Consider the following 17137-nt stretch of genomic DNA (forward strand, 5'->3'; position numbering starts at 1 on the left):
CCGTGCCCTTATACATCTCAACCTTCATCCTACAAAGTCCCATCACAAGGTGGAAACACAAATCTCCCTGAAAACTCAAATCTCCCTGTACAAGAATACCGCGTGGGTTGACGGCTACGCAGAAGAGTTTCGTTTCCTCTCAAAGTGATTCTATTCAACTCAGTGGCAGAGCGCTGCCCCGCATGATGCCCCCACCAGAACGAGCATCACTACCAACGTGGTCACAGACACAACGAGAATTCTTCTGCTTCTTCCCACGTTTATTCACATCGAGCACGGGGGCCATGACGGGCATTTAGAAACGGACAAGGGGAGTTCATTCAAAGTGTTTGTTAGACATGTTTATGATGAAGATGTAACCGCTAGGAGCGCCTGTCCACGCCGAGCGCGTTTAAGAGGGTTACTTGGCCATACTCCACCACACTGGCCCTCTGCTGCTCACCAAAGACAAAGATCCCCCGGATAGCATCAACAGACTGTTGGGGCAAGTGCTGGTAGCGAGCCCCGATTTGAAGGTCGGAACGAGACACGATGGGGGTGGGTGGCCAACACCACGTCGCCCGGCCGCCTTTGTATCCCCGGTGTCGATGTATTCACACCTCGCCAGGTACTCATTTAAGGCTGAGTCGACCTACTGCCCACCTGATCAGATTTAACGGACATTTATAAATGATTTCTAGCTCATTTAAAAAGTACCATAACTTCTAGATTTGAAGCTTTCGTGACTGCAAGGATTCATACTCTTTGTTTTTTTTCGGTAAAGTCACGTAGGTAAAAAATAAAATAAATGAAAACAACTAAATTAAATCACGACGTTTCGGGCGCAACACAAGCATCCTTCTTCAGGTGGGAACAACGTAGCGAAAGCACAACCGCTTAAAAACAAAGTAGTACCATAACTGTGAGAATAGGTTTTCCCCTTTTTGCTGGCAACAAAACAGGTGTTAAGATGTTAAAACACCAAACTAAAACCATTTACAAGGAATCATATCTGCATTAACCACAATACTTGTGGTCAGAATGCAAAAAAACATACTCTGATAAATTTCGATTTAAAGCTTTCGTGACTGCAGGGATTCATCTTCTTGGTTCTTTCGGTAAAGTCACGTAGAAGGGAAGTAATAAAATAATAAAAAATAAAACATAATAAAATAATTCTCACGTTGTAGCCGAAACGTCGTGAGAATTATTTTATTATGTTTTATTTTTTATTATTTTATTACTTCCCTTCTACGTGACTTTACCGAAAGAACCAAGAAGATACTCTGATAATATATGCATTGTCTTTGAAACTGATTGGTCCACACCGGAGACAGCTTTCTTTATTGCCAGAAAAAAAGGGAAACCCTATTCTCATATTTAGGTGTACTGACAAAAGAGGTCCCATGATGTACACCATAACTGTGCTCATTCGTGGCGGGCAGCAGAGGGCATTGCAGGAATGTCCAAAGCCCGCACTGGCCACGTGGTCAAGCGAAGTCACGAAACCTTCACCTCCCACACGACTTCAGGATGGAGTGGGGGGGGGGCTCATCCAGCAAGGGGGGGGCTCATCCAGCAGTGGATTTACTAAAGGGGTGCACGTGTACACAGGTTACTGTCGTTATCACTGGAGCGGTGTTATTATCAGGACTGCCGTGTGAAAACTAGGGCTCTAATTGCTGTCAGCCCACACGGTTTAACCCGTATTCATGTACAGGGCAATTACATTTTCAGGTCCATACGGTGTACAGCCGTGTCAATACGGGCAACACATTTTTGTTGTCTATTTGTTTGCATTTCTCCCTTATGATGGGACTTTGTAGGATAAACGTTGAGATTTATCAGGGCACGGGGTGACCAATAAGGTCTGAATTTGTCTGTAATAAGGGTACTGATAATGGGTTAACGAGTATGTTATAACCACCAGATCTGATAGTGATATAGTTCATTTCAAGTTAATTTATTAGGTATAGCCCTGTGAGCCATTCGGCTCTTGAATCGGGTGCAACCGCAACAAACAAAAAACATGAACAAAAAAACATCTTAAAGTGAATGTGTGTTGTAACAGAAGCAGTATCATTATAACAGGATGGGAGTCATATCAATTATAACTGTAGCTTCTTCTTGGTTCTTTCGGTAAAGTCACGTAGAAGGGAATAATAAAATAATAAAAATTAAACAATAAAATACAATTCTCACGACGCTTCGGCCACAACGCAAGCAGCCGTCCTCAGATGCTATGAAGAAGGGCCACTACCCGAAACGTCGCTCTATTTTATGTTTCCATGCAATGCCACAGTGCTATGAAGGAGGGCCATTACCCGAAACGTCGCTCTATTTTATATTTTTTTGCAATGCCACAGTGCTATGGAGGAGGGCCACTCCCCGAAACGTCGCCCTGCTGCTGCTGCTACCCACACGTGGGTGAGTGGCGGTGGCCCCAGGACGCCGCCAGCCGCCAGCCGCCCGGCCGTTGCCGCTCTAAGCGGGGCCCGCGGGCCCGCGCCGCGCGCATGCGCAGTGCGGCGCGGCCCAACCCCGAGCAGGAGACGAAATGGCGGCTGCGGCGGCGGCGATGTCGGCCCAGCTCCCGCCTCACGCCACCCCACAGGGCAACCACAGCCACCACCACCACCAGCAACAACATCACCACCACCATCACTCGCAACAGCAGCAGCAGCTCCACCATCACCACCACCAGCAGCAGCAGCAGCTACAACAGCAGCAGCAACAGCAGTCGTCACTGTCGCAGGGCCCGCACTTGCACCGCAGCGCGGAGCGCGCCCTCGAAGACGCCTTCTTCTCCGCGGCGCTCAACCTCAGCGGCAGGAAGCTCAAGGAGTTCCCTCGCTCCAGCGTCATCGACTTCGACCTCTCGGACACCACGCAGGCCGGTCAGTGCGCACCACCCCCCCCCCGTGGACTCACCTGATGGCCTCGTCTCATCTCACCTGAACTTCACCACTACCGCTCATGATCTACCCGCTACACTGACTGTGTGGCAATCCCTGCCCATGAATCTGTATGGCAACCCCTACCCATAACTCTGTATGGCAACCCCTACCCATAACTTTGTGTGGCAACCCCTACCCATAACTCTGTATGGCAACCCCTACCCAAAACTCTGTATGGCAACCCCTACCCATAACTCTGTGTGGCAACCCCTACCCATTAATCTGTATGGCAACACCTACCCATTAATCTGTATGGCAATCCCTGCCCACTAATCTGTATGGCAACACCTACCGATTAATCTGTATGGAAATCCCTGCCCATTAATCTGTATGGCAACCCCTACCCATTAATCTGTATGGCAACGCATGACTCTGTATGGCAACACCTACCCACAACTGTATGGAACGTTCTATCCATGGTTCTGTATGGCAACCCCTTGCCCATGACTCTGCGCTGAGACCCGTGACCCTGACCAGGCCCATGACCGACCCTTTTGAACTCTGACCTCTCTGTCCTAACGGACATTCCATCCGCCTTAACGTCCACCCCATGTCCTCTACCACCTTCAACTCTACAAACACCTCACGGCGTGCGGGCCAATCGAGCCATCACGCAAACACACAAATGTCACAAATCAATGTCGCACACACCGCCTCGGGCAATCTCAACTCCTGTTTGCTACAGACATTATCATTCCACCGATGTATGAAGGCCTTCACCACGCCGTGTTGCTCATGCGGGTTGTTGGACCATACATCACCACTCAAGTCCGTGCTGGTTGGTGAAGGAATCTATCCCCACCGCCAGCCAACTGGTTTATCATCTCTTTGGCACTCACTGGCAAGGCTCAAGACATCTCTTGAAAGTGTCCTCGATTCTCACTTGCAATGACCCCCCCCCCACACACTTTTGCTTTCGTACAGCATATTGAGACGTAGTCGCGTCGATACGCTTTATAAATCTATGATTGTATTGTAATTCATGCCGTGGGAATATCTATCCCATGGCACGGCTAAGTGCGAGACAGCTGATATCATGGGGGTGGGTGTGGGTGGGGGGTTGTCCTCCCAGTCAGGACGCTGTCAACACCAAAACTGAAACCCCGTATCGTCGTCTCGGGGTCAGTGTGTGTGCGTGTGTCTGGTTGGCTCGCGTTGGGGTCATTGGGGAGGGTTTAGTCCCTTGCATCTCTTTGGCCAGTTGGTTAGGTTTACGCGTCGTGTCAGGGTCAGGGTAAGGGCTAGTAGCTGCATGGTTAGTTGGAGTAAGATCATGCGTACTCATGGCTGGTTGGCGAGTTGGTTTATAGATGGTGGGGGGGGGGTCATTGAGAAGGCTCGAATCGGTGGCTGTTGTCTCGTTGTTTTACGAGTTCGTGTCAGTGGTAGGGCAAGTCGTTGTAGTCGTAGTGGCCCGTGAATTGGCATATCGGAGTAGCGTTTGATGGACTAGTATGCTGCGCCACCAAAACTGATTCGCCTCTCAAACCCCATTGCATCGCGTGTGTGGACTTTTCAGTTTTTTGGCCGCTTTTTATTATATTTTTGGTGGTGGTTCCGTTCGTCCCGTTATGCCGCAGTGCCGACCGACGCACACACAGACACACACACACTCGACTGGAGTTTGCGAGCGGCAGAGGGAGGAAAGAGTCAGTGCGGGCGAGCTCACAAGGAGCTGCTCTTGTGTAAAAGGGCGCGAGGGAGCAGCGGCGCAAATAATGCGGCAATTGTGCTCGCCGTGACTGTCACATCTCATTCGCTGCTTAATCGAATTTTCAGAGCCGAGAGTTGGCGGCGTGGCAAGCGGCGAGCGAACGCTGGCACAGCGGCGGGTGCTTTGTCGCTTGCCAATGTGTGGCGAGGCGGAGGACGGGGACGCTTCTTCATCCAGAGCCACTCCGCCGTGGGTGCGGTGTCCGTGCCACTTTGAAGGGCACATTGTCCATCGAGAGGCCCCATTGAGTAATGCGTTGTCTCGCGGAGTTGGCCTGCTCTGTTCCGTGGCATGTCTTTGTGCCTTTTTTTTCTGGCTGTGCGCAGTTATCTGGTTTGTTAATTTAAAAAAAATACTTCTTATGACCTAGTTTCTACAGAGCTGTGTGGGTACTTCCCCGAATAAGCTCAGGAAGTTATTGGAGGCAATACGCATGATGCCACCACCATCACCTTTCTTGTGCTAGAACCCAACACACCACCTCTGAGTTTACTATATCTGCTCTGGCAGTTGGTGCCCTGGGCCACACTCCAATGCAATGCCTGCCTTGGTGGTAACCTGTTCTCCTTCATCCAGTACATGTGTCCCATTCATCAAAAGTTCCCCTTCCTGGTTACAGCTATAAGACTTATTTTGCCACGTGTGATGGTGCTATTTAATAATGCAGTACTAATATTCACAAGCCAACGTTTCCCAACTTTACATGAACCAAAGGAGGTGCTCGTTTCGACCAGGAGTTCTGGGCCAGGAGTGACGGTTCCACCCTGCTTGGTAGAGAGTTGTGTCTGACAACAGCTGTTAAATTCTCGCCAAGTGGCTTAGATCTCCAGATAGTTAGCCTACATGTTAAACTGATCAGCAAGGCGGCTATTGAAAGCTCTTGGGCCTTTTGCAGACCATCTGAAAAAGAGCTTCATAGCTCATCTGATTTTTCTCAAATTCTGATTTATTTTATCATTTAAAACATGCACTTCTGGGAAATATGCCTCACTCGTTTGTGCTTGACTTGACTCCTTCTTTATATATCTTAGATGTCTACAAATGTCATCTGTTGCAGTACCACTACAGGAAATGTAATTCTTACACGTACTCTGCAACATGAATTCAGACGTGTGCATATGCCCGTCATCCATGATCTCTCCACCGCTAGATAAAGACCTCTGAACACCATCACGATCTATAATGGTCCTTTAATGCCAAAATCCCTCAAACTCCAGCACATGAGCCGATCCATCACTCTCTCCATGTTTGCGATGGCCTTCCAATCCGATGCATCCTCACGGTTGGCTGCCATGCCATCAGTAGGCTTGTCTATTGGCCATTATCCCGTCTAGCGATTCGTCTTGCCCAAGACCACATTCTATCTTCTCTTCCTTAACGGTTGATGGGAAGTCTTATTTGTGTTTGTTCCCAGATCCATGCACTGCTCATGATTTATCTCAGTATAATTGCAACTACGTTTGCTTTGCTCACTTTTCACCTAATTTAATATTTTCTACTTCAGGTACTAGCTACTACTTCAGGTATGTTGCATTTCACGATCGAATTCAAGGTTTTGTAAAGCACTGAAAGGACGTTGCATCGGCCTTCGTCGTTTCCAGTCTGTAAACGTCACTTGTTTGACAATGGATTAGTGGGCGTTATCACATTTTACACAATAGCAGCTGCAGTGTAATAGATGGTCTAGACACGAGTAGATTGCATCTGGTAAGATTTTAATCTTAGCGTCAGAACGTGTATCGAGTTGATTTGCTGATTGCGTGCATTGCTTTACGTCATAAGTTGCTGTTTCTCGTGTGAGAATATTACCCATCTGTCATGGGTCTGTGTGCTGACGTGCCTTTCAAGTCAAATGCGCTATGAATTGTTTACCGCTGGGTTTTAATTTCAGTTTTAAAATTAAATGTCTTCCATTCATGCTCGCAGCAAAGTTATGAATTCATGTCACATGGCAGTGATAAACTAGTTAAATACTTAGTAAACATTCCAAGGCGTATATTGACACTGGATTAAACAAACACAAATGACCTTAATTTAGTTCACTTGCCAAACTCTTAATTCACAGGTATATATTTTCACATGCGATTTTAGAATTTCAAAAAAATTACATTCTTCTTTCTAACAGTAATGAAATGCTGACCCAGAAGTAATTAAGCCGAGTTTAATCAAATAGAGGTTAGTGTTTGACTCCTCGTGCATATTGATTCATTGCAGGGTGATGATTTTGCTCTCTCGACAGGTGAAACACTAACATTGCAGACACCGGGGAAGGGTGATTCAATGCGTGCGACGTCAGTAGCGATAATTGCCTCCGTGAGGTTTCTCTTTGAGAACAGGGCATTGTGAGATGAGCAGCGCTCTATTTTGGGCAGGCAAGACCCTCTTGCTCGTAAAAAATCTTGTGGGATCAATTCTCCAGCAAACCATTGTCAGATTATAGGGGCATGTCAGCAGTAGACATTTCTTAAAGGTGGTAATGCATATCCATTCGGTGTTGCAATGATTAACCCCAACCCACATCGTATTAAACGTTTAAATGAATTTTCATCATTCGAGGATTTTATTCTATTTCTTTTTCTTTGCCTAGTTCTTGCCATCTTGTATTTTATTGTTTCCCCCCTCAATATCGCTCTCTCATTGGTATTGTTTCATTAACCGTGAGCCAAAATGCAATGTTCGCGTGTCATTTGCATACATTTTGATTACGTAATCAATTTTAACGTTGAGCTTATGACCTTGTCAACCTGAATGCGCCCGATATCGGCAGATCTCGGAAGCTAAGCGGGGTTGAACATGGATAGGCAAACGCCACGCATGCCTGCATGTCGTAGCCGCTGTGCTGCGCGGTCATCCGCAGAGGGCAGTTCTGTAAATATCATTGTTGCACTGTACTTCTATGCTTTCACATCTATACTGTCCGTATTCACAAACCAGCATGGCGAAGTGTGGTCAAACAACCCCCAAAACACCACATTGCGTGGGGGGAGGCCCTCATCCAGCAGTGGATTGACAAAAGTGCGTTTAACCTGTACATTCATGGTCATTAACTTAACAAAGAGACACTGACCGTTGGGCTTGAATCGAGTAGAATCTATTGCTCACCACATGACAGTGCAGCTGAGAAATCCAACCTCGGTCGCCTGCTGTCAGCTGATCCGCACTTGGCAAGCGCGTTTACAGTGTTGTGATCGCCGGTTCATACGTGGCTATGGAGACATCGGCGTACAGTTATCACACAAAAGCAGACACGGGGAAGTGTGGAAACTGCGGTTGTGCTTGCAACTGCAGCTCGAGCGTGCAAAGGAAGCGCTGTTATTTAGCACTTTCTGAAACAAATTCTGCACTCTTACTGCTTTCATTGGAAAAGCTAATGGCATTTAATGGAGGCGGTTTTGCATTAAGAAAACGTTTTGAGCGTGCTATCAAGAGATTTTATTTGTACCTATGATGTGTTATGTTAGCAGTCGACAAAGGTTCGTGTCGAAAAAATAATACGGATTGGTCACGATGGAATTCATGAGGTTAACGGAAAAGGCCATGCGTTTTTCTGCCCGTACGTAGTGTGCATACTGAGTACGTGTCGGACAATCTGCAGTGTTCACTGCATTCCCATTTGTCATACGAAGCGACGGTTTACGGCAGTTCCATCAGCTCCGCTGTTGAAGATTCTATTGCTGCGAAGGAGCGTTGAGATAAACTAGCCGATGGACTTGAGGGAGGCAGCACTGCTGAGGTCTCCGGTTTTAATCTTGGCAGCTATGAGTGATTAAACCTGGTTTGTACGTGTAGTTCTTAGAGTTTCTGGTCTTAACGTGGTCACCATATCGTTGCATAAAGCACCAGAATTTAACTTGAGTGACATAATTCAGGTTATTTCTAGCTCACCATTGATGAATACCTCTGTAAGCAGAGCATTTGAATTGGTGCATCACTGAAAGGGGATAATAGGGTATTAAAGGGGTCTTAGACTTATGTTACGTCATCTTCCAGAGTCTGTTCTCTAACACAGAGGTTATGATGCACAGCTTACTGCACTTGTTCCAAATGGGAATTTCTCAATCTCATGGCATGACACCGCCAACCGCTCATTTGCAATATAATTAAGGGAAAAACTAAAAAATACAATAACAGTTTTTTTACTGTTACAAATTCTCTCTTCTACTGGACATCTGTGAAAAAGAGCTTTATAGCTCATCAGATTCCCTCCAGGACAAATAAAATGTCAGATTTTAAAAGTCCATTGCTGCAAAGTTAAATCTGCACGACGCAGCCTCGTGCCTGGTGTGGCATTGACTATACGTGTCGCCGCTGGCAGATCGTGGATCTCAAGCGCCGCTGGACATGTGTGCCCAGGCCAAATTGACGAGGATGTAAATGCTTTCACGGCGGCCGTGTTTTCACCGCTTAGGATGCGCAAGGTCAACCCGGGCTTCCTCTTAAAATGGCAGCCAGTGTCCAGTTCTTTTAAAAGATGTTTTAAAAAACACATGCCCGTGCTTCCTTCGCTCGTTCTGCTCCTCGCCCGTGCGCCACTGCCGCCGCCGCCGTCGTCGGTGGAGAAATCGGTTTTGAATGCTGCGCACGTGCTCGCTCACGTGTGAACCTGGCAGGCGATTGAGTCGTCCCTTGGGCACTGCTGATGCAGACCTGCAGGCGTTTTCTATCGTCGTTGACAGGTCATGAAAAATTCAAGTTAGTTGTGTGTTTTTTTTATTAGCCGCACTGTCTTTTCAGAATCGTAGTTGTCTGATGCTCTATTTATGCAAGGCGGTCTTCGCCATATTAGCTTTGTGTATAAATTCCTCCTACGATTCTGTCTCGTTTTTGTTTCTTTATTTGGACAATCTCCTGTACTGAAATGTTTATTTGATTATCACACTTATAGTTCCTGCCTTGGCTTTGCTTAGTACCATCTTGAAATAAAAACAATTGAATACGCGGATAATGTCAGGGCTTGTGTGTGTATCTGCTGACAGCGGTTGGTGCACAGTGGTGCAAACCCGGCAAAACGAGTTCGATTCCCGCTTGTGACCAACACCAGTGACCATCACCAGTGACGATTATCTAAACCGGTCCTGGGCCTCGCTTCGGTCGACTTTGCCGCAAATGAGTATTCTGTACGGTGTGTAAATATCGCAACTGAGGAGACAAAGGTGGCCGGGCGTGGTGCTGGCCACACAACCTCATTGCCGTGTCGGCCTTGATAGGTGCTTGCCAACAGCACTCGCCCCATAAGTCTGCCAAGGCTATACCGGGAATCTTTGCCTTTGTATCTGCTGATAGGGATTTGAACTAGTGTGTTTTTTGAATGGAAATGCTATGCATCATTTCTTTAAAAGATATTTGTGTCTTCGGGCTCTTTGGCTTATGTCATACAAATGGCATTTGAGTCCGTAGGCCAAAAGAAGAGAAGTTCCTGTTTTAAGACGGCTCGCCTCCTCCCTCCTTGTGGTTTTCAAAAGGCCACACATTGGTCGTTTTCTCAGCTTAAAATATAATTGTGTTCTCAAGTAGGTAATGGGTGTATGCAAGTTCTTTTGTCGGCCATCAATCCACACACACTGTTAGGACCAAACCAATATGGTTGTGACCTCCCATAAAATGAATTGAAACTGCTGTGAATGGGTTTTTTTTTATTGTTCCTGCAACGATAAGATACTACAAGAATAAGGTCATGTTCTCTGCGCACAGGAGCAGCGGTCAAAAGGTTTTAAAAAAAACTGGACATTAAGTGCTTTTACATAGACACTTTACGTAAAACCAATATGCTCCGTACAGATAAAGACATTGAAATAGGTTTTCAAACCCAGCACAATGTTAGGTTAGGCATGTTACACTGTTGTGTAATAAGCGGTTTGAAATTAAATTATGGCAAATTAAGTCAATTGCTTTTTCAGTGTGCTGGTATGTAACCAATACTCAAAGGTCTTTGCACCTTTCAATTATTTTGGCGCAATTCACCATTGTGGTAACAAATGCTGTTCATTGTAGGGTTGTGTAATTTAACTTTTGACTTGGCAGGTTTTATAAAAGTGTAAATAATGCCGCCTGTTGTTCGGACAAATAACACAGCATCGGCATGTTGCATGTTTATCAATCGTTTCACTCTTAAATTCTGCAGTGAATGTCGCCTTATCATCTGCGTTCACATATATTCTTCCTGCGGAATTAATGGAGCGGCGTTTTTGCCCAGGGTTCTGCAGCGGGATTCTAATCGGTGCTCCTGCACGTGACGGATATGGGTCAAGAACGTGAGCAGAATCACTGGTGGGGCGTACAGTAGTGGCGTAGTGTGGCGATGCACGGGTTTATAAGTAGGGCCCGGCAGGATGCAGTGTGCAGCGGTCATGGTTGTTATTGCATTGCTCACATTTTGAGGTGGTGACGGGTGTGGGGGGGCAGAATTTCATGCATGAAGACTGTTCACATGTACTCATCGTGAATTATATTTACCAGCCACTTTAAGATGTTTTGCCATTGCATGGCTGCGTGCCCAAGAACTGCACGTAATTAATGCTGTGTAACATGCCATAGTGATTTTAATATTTTCTGTGTTAATTTACGGAATGCCGTGTGCCCGACCGCACAGTTGCGTTGTCTATTGTTGCAGGCTGGAAATTACAGTGCACTGTTTTCAGGAATGTAACATCTATTTTATGGTGTGATGTGAATTGACGTTGGTTTTTAATTAACCATTAATATAAAAATACTTTAACAATTAGAAAATCTATTGTGCATTTTTAAATAGTTTGAGTCTGTGGCTGACCCTATTTTAAACCATTGAAATGATGCAAATACCAATTAAACGTCTTATTATACTCGCCATTTTTGATCTGGAACGCTCGTCTAAAAATAACGATGCCTCTCACTTTGCAAACTGCGCGCGCCTGTAAGAGAGTTAAAAAAACCCATGCATGGAAACTAAAGCTGGGCGATTCTCACGAGTCCTCACGTGGAATTGAAATTTGTGTTCTTTGACTCAAGTTCGATTCGAAAATGGCATCGGTGATATTTTTTGGGGAGGAGCCAGGCGACGCGGACTCTTCGTGGTGTTAGGGCAAGAATGAGAGGGCCCACGGGACCTGACCAGCCGAGGCACAATTGCAATTTAGAAATATATTACGTCAGCATCGGCCATACATTTCACTGGCATCACATGAAAAGGCCCCTGGTGGCTCGGGTCGGAGTGTTCATGTGGCACCTCTGAGTTCTTGGGTTCGGAATCTGGGCAGATGCCTGCAATTTAAGCCGTGTTTCCCAAGTGTTTATCGATGAGTAGTGAGTTCATGGATGAGCCTGCTTAGGAAAGTGGTTCCCCTGACTGTGTGGACCAGAAAGTCACTTGAAGGGAACTCGGAGGTAACTCTGTGATAGCCATTCGTGTTTAGAAACATGCGTTTTAGAGTATTTTGCTGTAATAAGTGATACGCCACTTTGTTGAGCTATCATTTGTGGCCAGGTTGCTACTGAAAAAGAGCTGTATAGCTCAGTCTGCCTTACCTAGTAAAATTAAACATTGTTTAGTTTCTAACGCGGTCAGCTGCACTGGATACTCAGTTTCATAAAACAATGCTCTTAGGAACACAATCGGTTAAAAATGTGGAGGATAAAATGCTGGCATTAAAAATAAATGTCTGCTTAGGAGGTAGCACTTGGTTTTTCAGTGAGGTCTTGCCACTTCGCTTATCCTCTGTAGAATTTGGCAGTTTTCCCCTTTTTAAATTCCTTCAAAGCCTTTATTGTTATTCATCCACAGTGCTGAGGGCAGGGTTGTTATGGGTTAATGGTTTAAGGCTTTCATGGCTGCTTGCTTTCTCGATGACGCAATCCGAAAATGCTCTTCAAACCGAGCTGTGGTTCTGCATATCAAAATGTGAGAATAATCTTTGAGAATCCAGAATCGCAAAATGTGCCCATGATCAACGTTAAGGAAAGGTGTGTGTCCCAAAAGCTTTGTAGCACATTTTTGATGGTGTACACGTAGTCACAATTGTTCATATTCTTTCACTTGCCAGACCTTCCCTTTTTTCGTTAATATTATTAACTTATATTATTGGCTGTTTTGGCATCACACAGATCATCTGTGATTGGTCGGTGGGAGATCTTGTGACTCTCTTGTCAGGCACGAGGAATGCTGGGTTTTGACCTCATCTTTCTAAGTGGGGCTAAAAAACAACTGGCACATTTTCTTCCAGTTTTTTTTTCTCAATCTGGCACGCAGAGGCTGACGCTTGCCAAAGCAGCTTGCATTAATGCCATCTGTTGCCATCTCCGGCGAACGAAGCTTGATTAAGAACGCCTGCAATTATCTAGGATGCCTCTTCAAAGCTGGCATTGTTACATTTTAAATATTTCATAGCAATTGTGTTAACCATGATGAACATGACAAGCCTGTTAATTAAGTAACCCTAGCCACCGCACAAGTCCTGCCATCTAGGCGTTAGCCCAGGCTTAATCCGGTCCCGCTCATTAGCTTCCGCAATCAATGTGATGATTGTCATTTGGTGTTGCTGTTAATGTACGTTATTATTTCACTTATTTTTAACTAGCTCGGGGCGAGTGATGTGGCACATTGCCTGGCTGCTTAGGCCAAGTGTCAGGATCCCTCAGAGGTGCCGTCTCATCCCTCTCCCGTTGGCCCTACCCCTCCTAAGCAACGGGGTTGCCTTGGCGCATTACCTTCTCTTTAAGGCCGTGTCATTGAAGACCCGGGTGGTTCTTGTCTGGTTTGATCACGAAGACAGCTCCCACTGTGAGGAGGCCGAGTCCTAACACGTGTTCGTATTGACGCCTCGCCGGCAGAGCAGGCAGCAGCACAAAGTCAACAGAGACACACCGTGGTTGAGACCGGCCAGCGTGCACGTGCGCTTCACCTCGGTCATCCCAACTCTGCGTTGTTGTTTCGTAGATGCTTTACTCCAATTCCGGCGATCCGTGAAGTGAAGACGGACAAGTGATACCAACTGGTGCGTTTAATTTTGACAACAATTCAAGCAACTGCTCCGAGTTAGACTAAAAGGAGTGGTAGATTGAATTGTTTACACAAAAAGCTATACTCCCTCAGGAAATTTAAGTGAGCTTCATAAACATTCGGCTGCCAGCAGTGTATAATATCCAAGCACAATGTGATCGACCGACAACATGGTTGTCATTCAAAGTCGTCTTTGAATGCACCACGACTAGGCATGGATGTAGAACGCGCAGTAAACACATTTTGGAGTCTCGTGGCATGTCTGGGGATGAGCCTGAGTAGGTTAAAAGACTTCCTTTGAGAAAACAGCCTCCATTGATTAAAAAAAGATTCTTGAATCGGCTAATTTTTCTGCCACATTTTGCCGACACAGAACCTGGGGTGTAATGTAATGTTAGTGGAAGACAGATTATTAAAATTATCAGATACACCTCAATCAAATTATTATATCTTGCATGCACATTGTACATTACGGACAACTGAATCCAGCCAACCACGTGAACAAGAGCCTAATTTTAGTTTCCTCTGAAAACGCAAAGAAAAATCCCAACTCTTGTTACTGCCATTGCCCCGGCACTCGGTCACTGTGAGAGGTGATGTCATCGCCTCTGGGGCCTCTTACCGCCCTCACCGGCCGGCCCTGGCCCCCCGGTTCGTTTCCCGTCCAGGACGAGGAAATGAGTGCGGTGCCCGCCCGACCGCCAGCGCTCCCGGCCGCCAGCGCTCCCGTCCTTAAAGGGTCACGGCAAACACCGATCCGCCCGCTGCAGCCCAGTGATGAACGCTCGGCGAAAATAACGACCGCGTGCCGTTGCCTTCTTTTGGTTTTGTTTTGTTACTGCGAGTTTTTTGTCCTCCCCCGCCCGCCCACTTCCTCTGCGTTTTTAAAAAGTGCCTCGCATGTGTTGCTGCGCTGCCGCCGCCAAGCAGAAACGTGCTGTGAAAAGAGCAGTGAAAATTCACACCGTGCCACGTTCCAGGACAAATCGCCACCGCCGCGCGTGTTTTTTTTGCTGCTCGTGGGATTTCCGAGACCTTTTTACTTTGAGAATCTTTACGGCTTGATTTTGGCTCGCTGCCAATGCCAGTGCCTATAATTACGCAACACCCGTGCATGTTCAATACTTTACACTCGGATTAAAAATTTACTTTGCGATTTTATATCAAATGACTACGATAAAAAATCTTTTTTAATGTTCCAGGAGGGGGTTGGGGAATAATTGTTATTTGTGTTGGGCCCAGATTTCTTCGTCCCAGGCAGTGGACACGTTATTCTCTCTCCTCATGTTTTCCCATCCTGACCTCTCCTGCCTTCTACTCCCATATAGTTTTAGCATTTTTAGAAAACGTCTTGAGATGCGATTGCATCGATGTCGTGCGACTTCAAACCGCTGTTGTTGTTATTGAAATTTCACGTGAAAATTGGGTTACCAAAATGTCGAGTTCAACGTCGCATTTCAGCGGAGAGCAAGCAGCATGGCTCGCTCTGTTCGGCCGGAGCGCACCGCCCTGCACCGGTGAAATATTTTGTTCGCCCTTTGTCTGACAAGGCGCACAGCACAACGCGACCGACCGGTGTTTCCTACAAGGAAAGGGGAGGGTAGCCGGGCATGGAGGGGGTGTTGGGCCTGCGTGGGAGTTGCGTGGGTTTGGGAGAAGAATCGCCGCGCGTGATTTGAATACCCCCCCCCCGCTATTGGCACCGCTGACGTGCGCGCTCGCACCCGTGGCCATGGCAGCAAAGTGGGTCGCGAGGGTGCACGCACGTGTTTTCACCGAGTAGACGTTGCGGCGACGAATTTCAATCGCGCCGCCTCCGTCCTGCGGCCTCGCTCCCAAGGCAGTGTGCTCGTTCGACCTCTTCGCAGGTGCGCTGCGATTTGAAGCGGATCACCGAGGGAGGCATGGCAGCCGAGCCGCCCGAGTGTTTGTGCCAAATTTAATAGCGTGGCTGGCCGGTTACTCGTGCCAGCGTGCGTGCGTCAGTGCGATTGTATTGAATAACAGCGCAGACTGCTTTGCAGTATGAGTGTGAGGGTTTGCAGATTGCCATTTTTAAAACTGCGTTGGTGTTTTTTTTATGATGCCGAATATACTTCAGCATTCTTGGAACATTGAGAAGATAAAAATAGTCAAATATGTTTTATGTTTTAACCCTTTGTCATCCTATACTGGATGAAGGCCTCACCCACCCTTTTTGTTTGACCATATTTCACCAAACTGGTCCGTGTGGGATGTGGTGAAGGGGCGATGAGGGGGGGTGTATGACCAGTTTAGATATCACTTGCCACTGATCCTAGCTGCCACCAAGAATCAAACTCAAGCCGCCGGATTTATATTGCAGTGCCCTCACCATTGCAAAGTTCTCACAACACGAGGTTTTAAGCTTATGGCTTGCTTTAATTTATATTATCATTATCCCATGAACACAGCCTGTGTTTGTCTACATGCATGTGTAGCCAATTTATATAAATTTACAGCAGCAAAACAACCAGTAACGAGAAACTGGTGCATGTAAGTTTAGCGTGGGATGGGCATCTATAAATTGTGCGTGTTGGAAATGCGAGAGTATTGGGCCTCTGGTCTCAAGCCTTCGTGCCGAAGAGTGGGATTTAAATGTCACACATAACCTAACAGACACGACATGCGATGCTAGATCTTTTACCCTGAGCATCACCTGGAGATAAAGGCGCCACTTGGTCGTGCGTCCTGGAAACATTTATGAAACATGCCAAGGCTGCATTTGAGAGAGAGAGATTTAGGCCAACAGGCTGTGTTGCCCAAGTGGAAACAATAACAAACTCAATGTTTTCTTTGTTCTCGATGATAAAATCTTGGTTAAAGAAGCAAAGCCTGCATGTTTCGAGAGGTGCTTTAGAAAGAGATGTGGTGCGATTTGACGTGTCTCAGAATAATTATGTACAGGCTCTTGACTCTTTTATCTACAACCATACAGAATGTTATCTGGGGGCGTCACAGCTGATGCCCCGATTAACATTTATTGTGTTTCACTTTGAGAGGCCCTTTGAGAGCACACGACATATACGGTCACTGGTCAACATGGTTTAACGACAAGAAATTAGAAATCAACTCTGGGTAATTAATTTTTCTGTTTAATCGCGCATAGCCTTAGTTCTCTAAATTCACATTATTAGATCGTAAAACTAAAGGGTAATGCTCTAGCGTAAAGTTGCTGCTTCAGTGAGCTTTTGCAATGAATAACTGCTTAATCAAAATAATTGCATGTTTTTTCATCTTGACTCAGATAATGGTTTGGTCAACTGGCGTCTGCAGGAAATGTCAATTCTTACTCTTAAGTGACAATGACTAAATCCTTTTATCATTTTGAAAAAACCCGGGATTTCTTATTCCGTTTAACATGAGGTCAATACGATTTTTTTTCTTTCATTGCTGCGATCTTGAGCGTTTACAAGCCCGTTGCTTGGGTTATGTTTGTGCATGAAACCGTAGTGCTGAATGTTGTCAGTGTACTGCAATCAAGGCTTTCTTATCATG

General features: G+C 46.2%; 1 protein-coding gene across 15 annotated transcripts in view; it reads left to right on the top strand.

Moving 5' to 3' along the window:
• Positions 1-2507: 2507 nt before the first annotated feature.
• LRCH1 (leucine rich repeats and calponin homology domain containing 1) overlaps positions 2508-17137 on the top strand; it is a 55049-nt gene continuing 40419 nt past the window's right edge. For all 15 annotated transcript variants that reach the window (XM_078878719.1, XM_078878731.1, XM_078878725.1 and 12 more), the window contains exon 1: positions 2508-2876. In XM_078878719.1, the coding sequence (XP_078734845.1) occupies positions 2537-2876 (340 nt within the window). In that variant the 5' untranslated portion in view covers positions 2508-2536. The remainder of the gene's footprint in view (positions 2877-17137) is intronic.

This window comes from Lampetra fluviatilis, chromosome 51 (genome assembly GCF_964198595.1).
Source record: "Lampetra fluviatilis chromosome 51, kcLamFluv1.1, whole genome shotgun sequence".
Lineage (NCBI taxonomy): Eukaryota > Metazoa > Chordata > Hyperoartia > Petromyzontiformes > Petromyzontidae > Lampetra > Lampetra fluviatilis.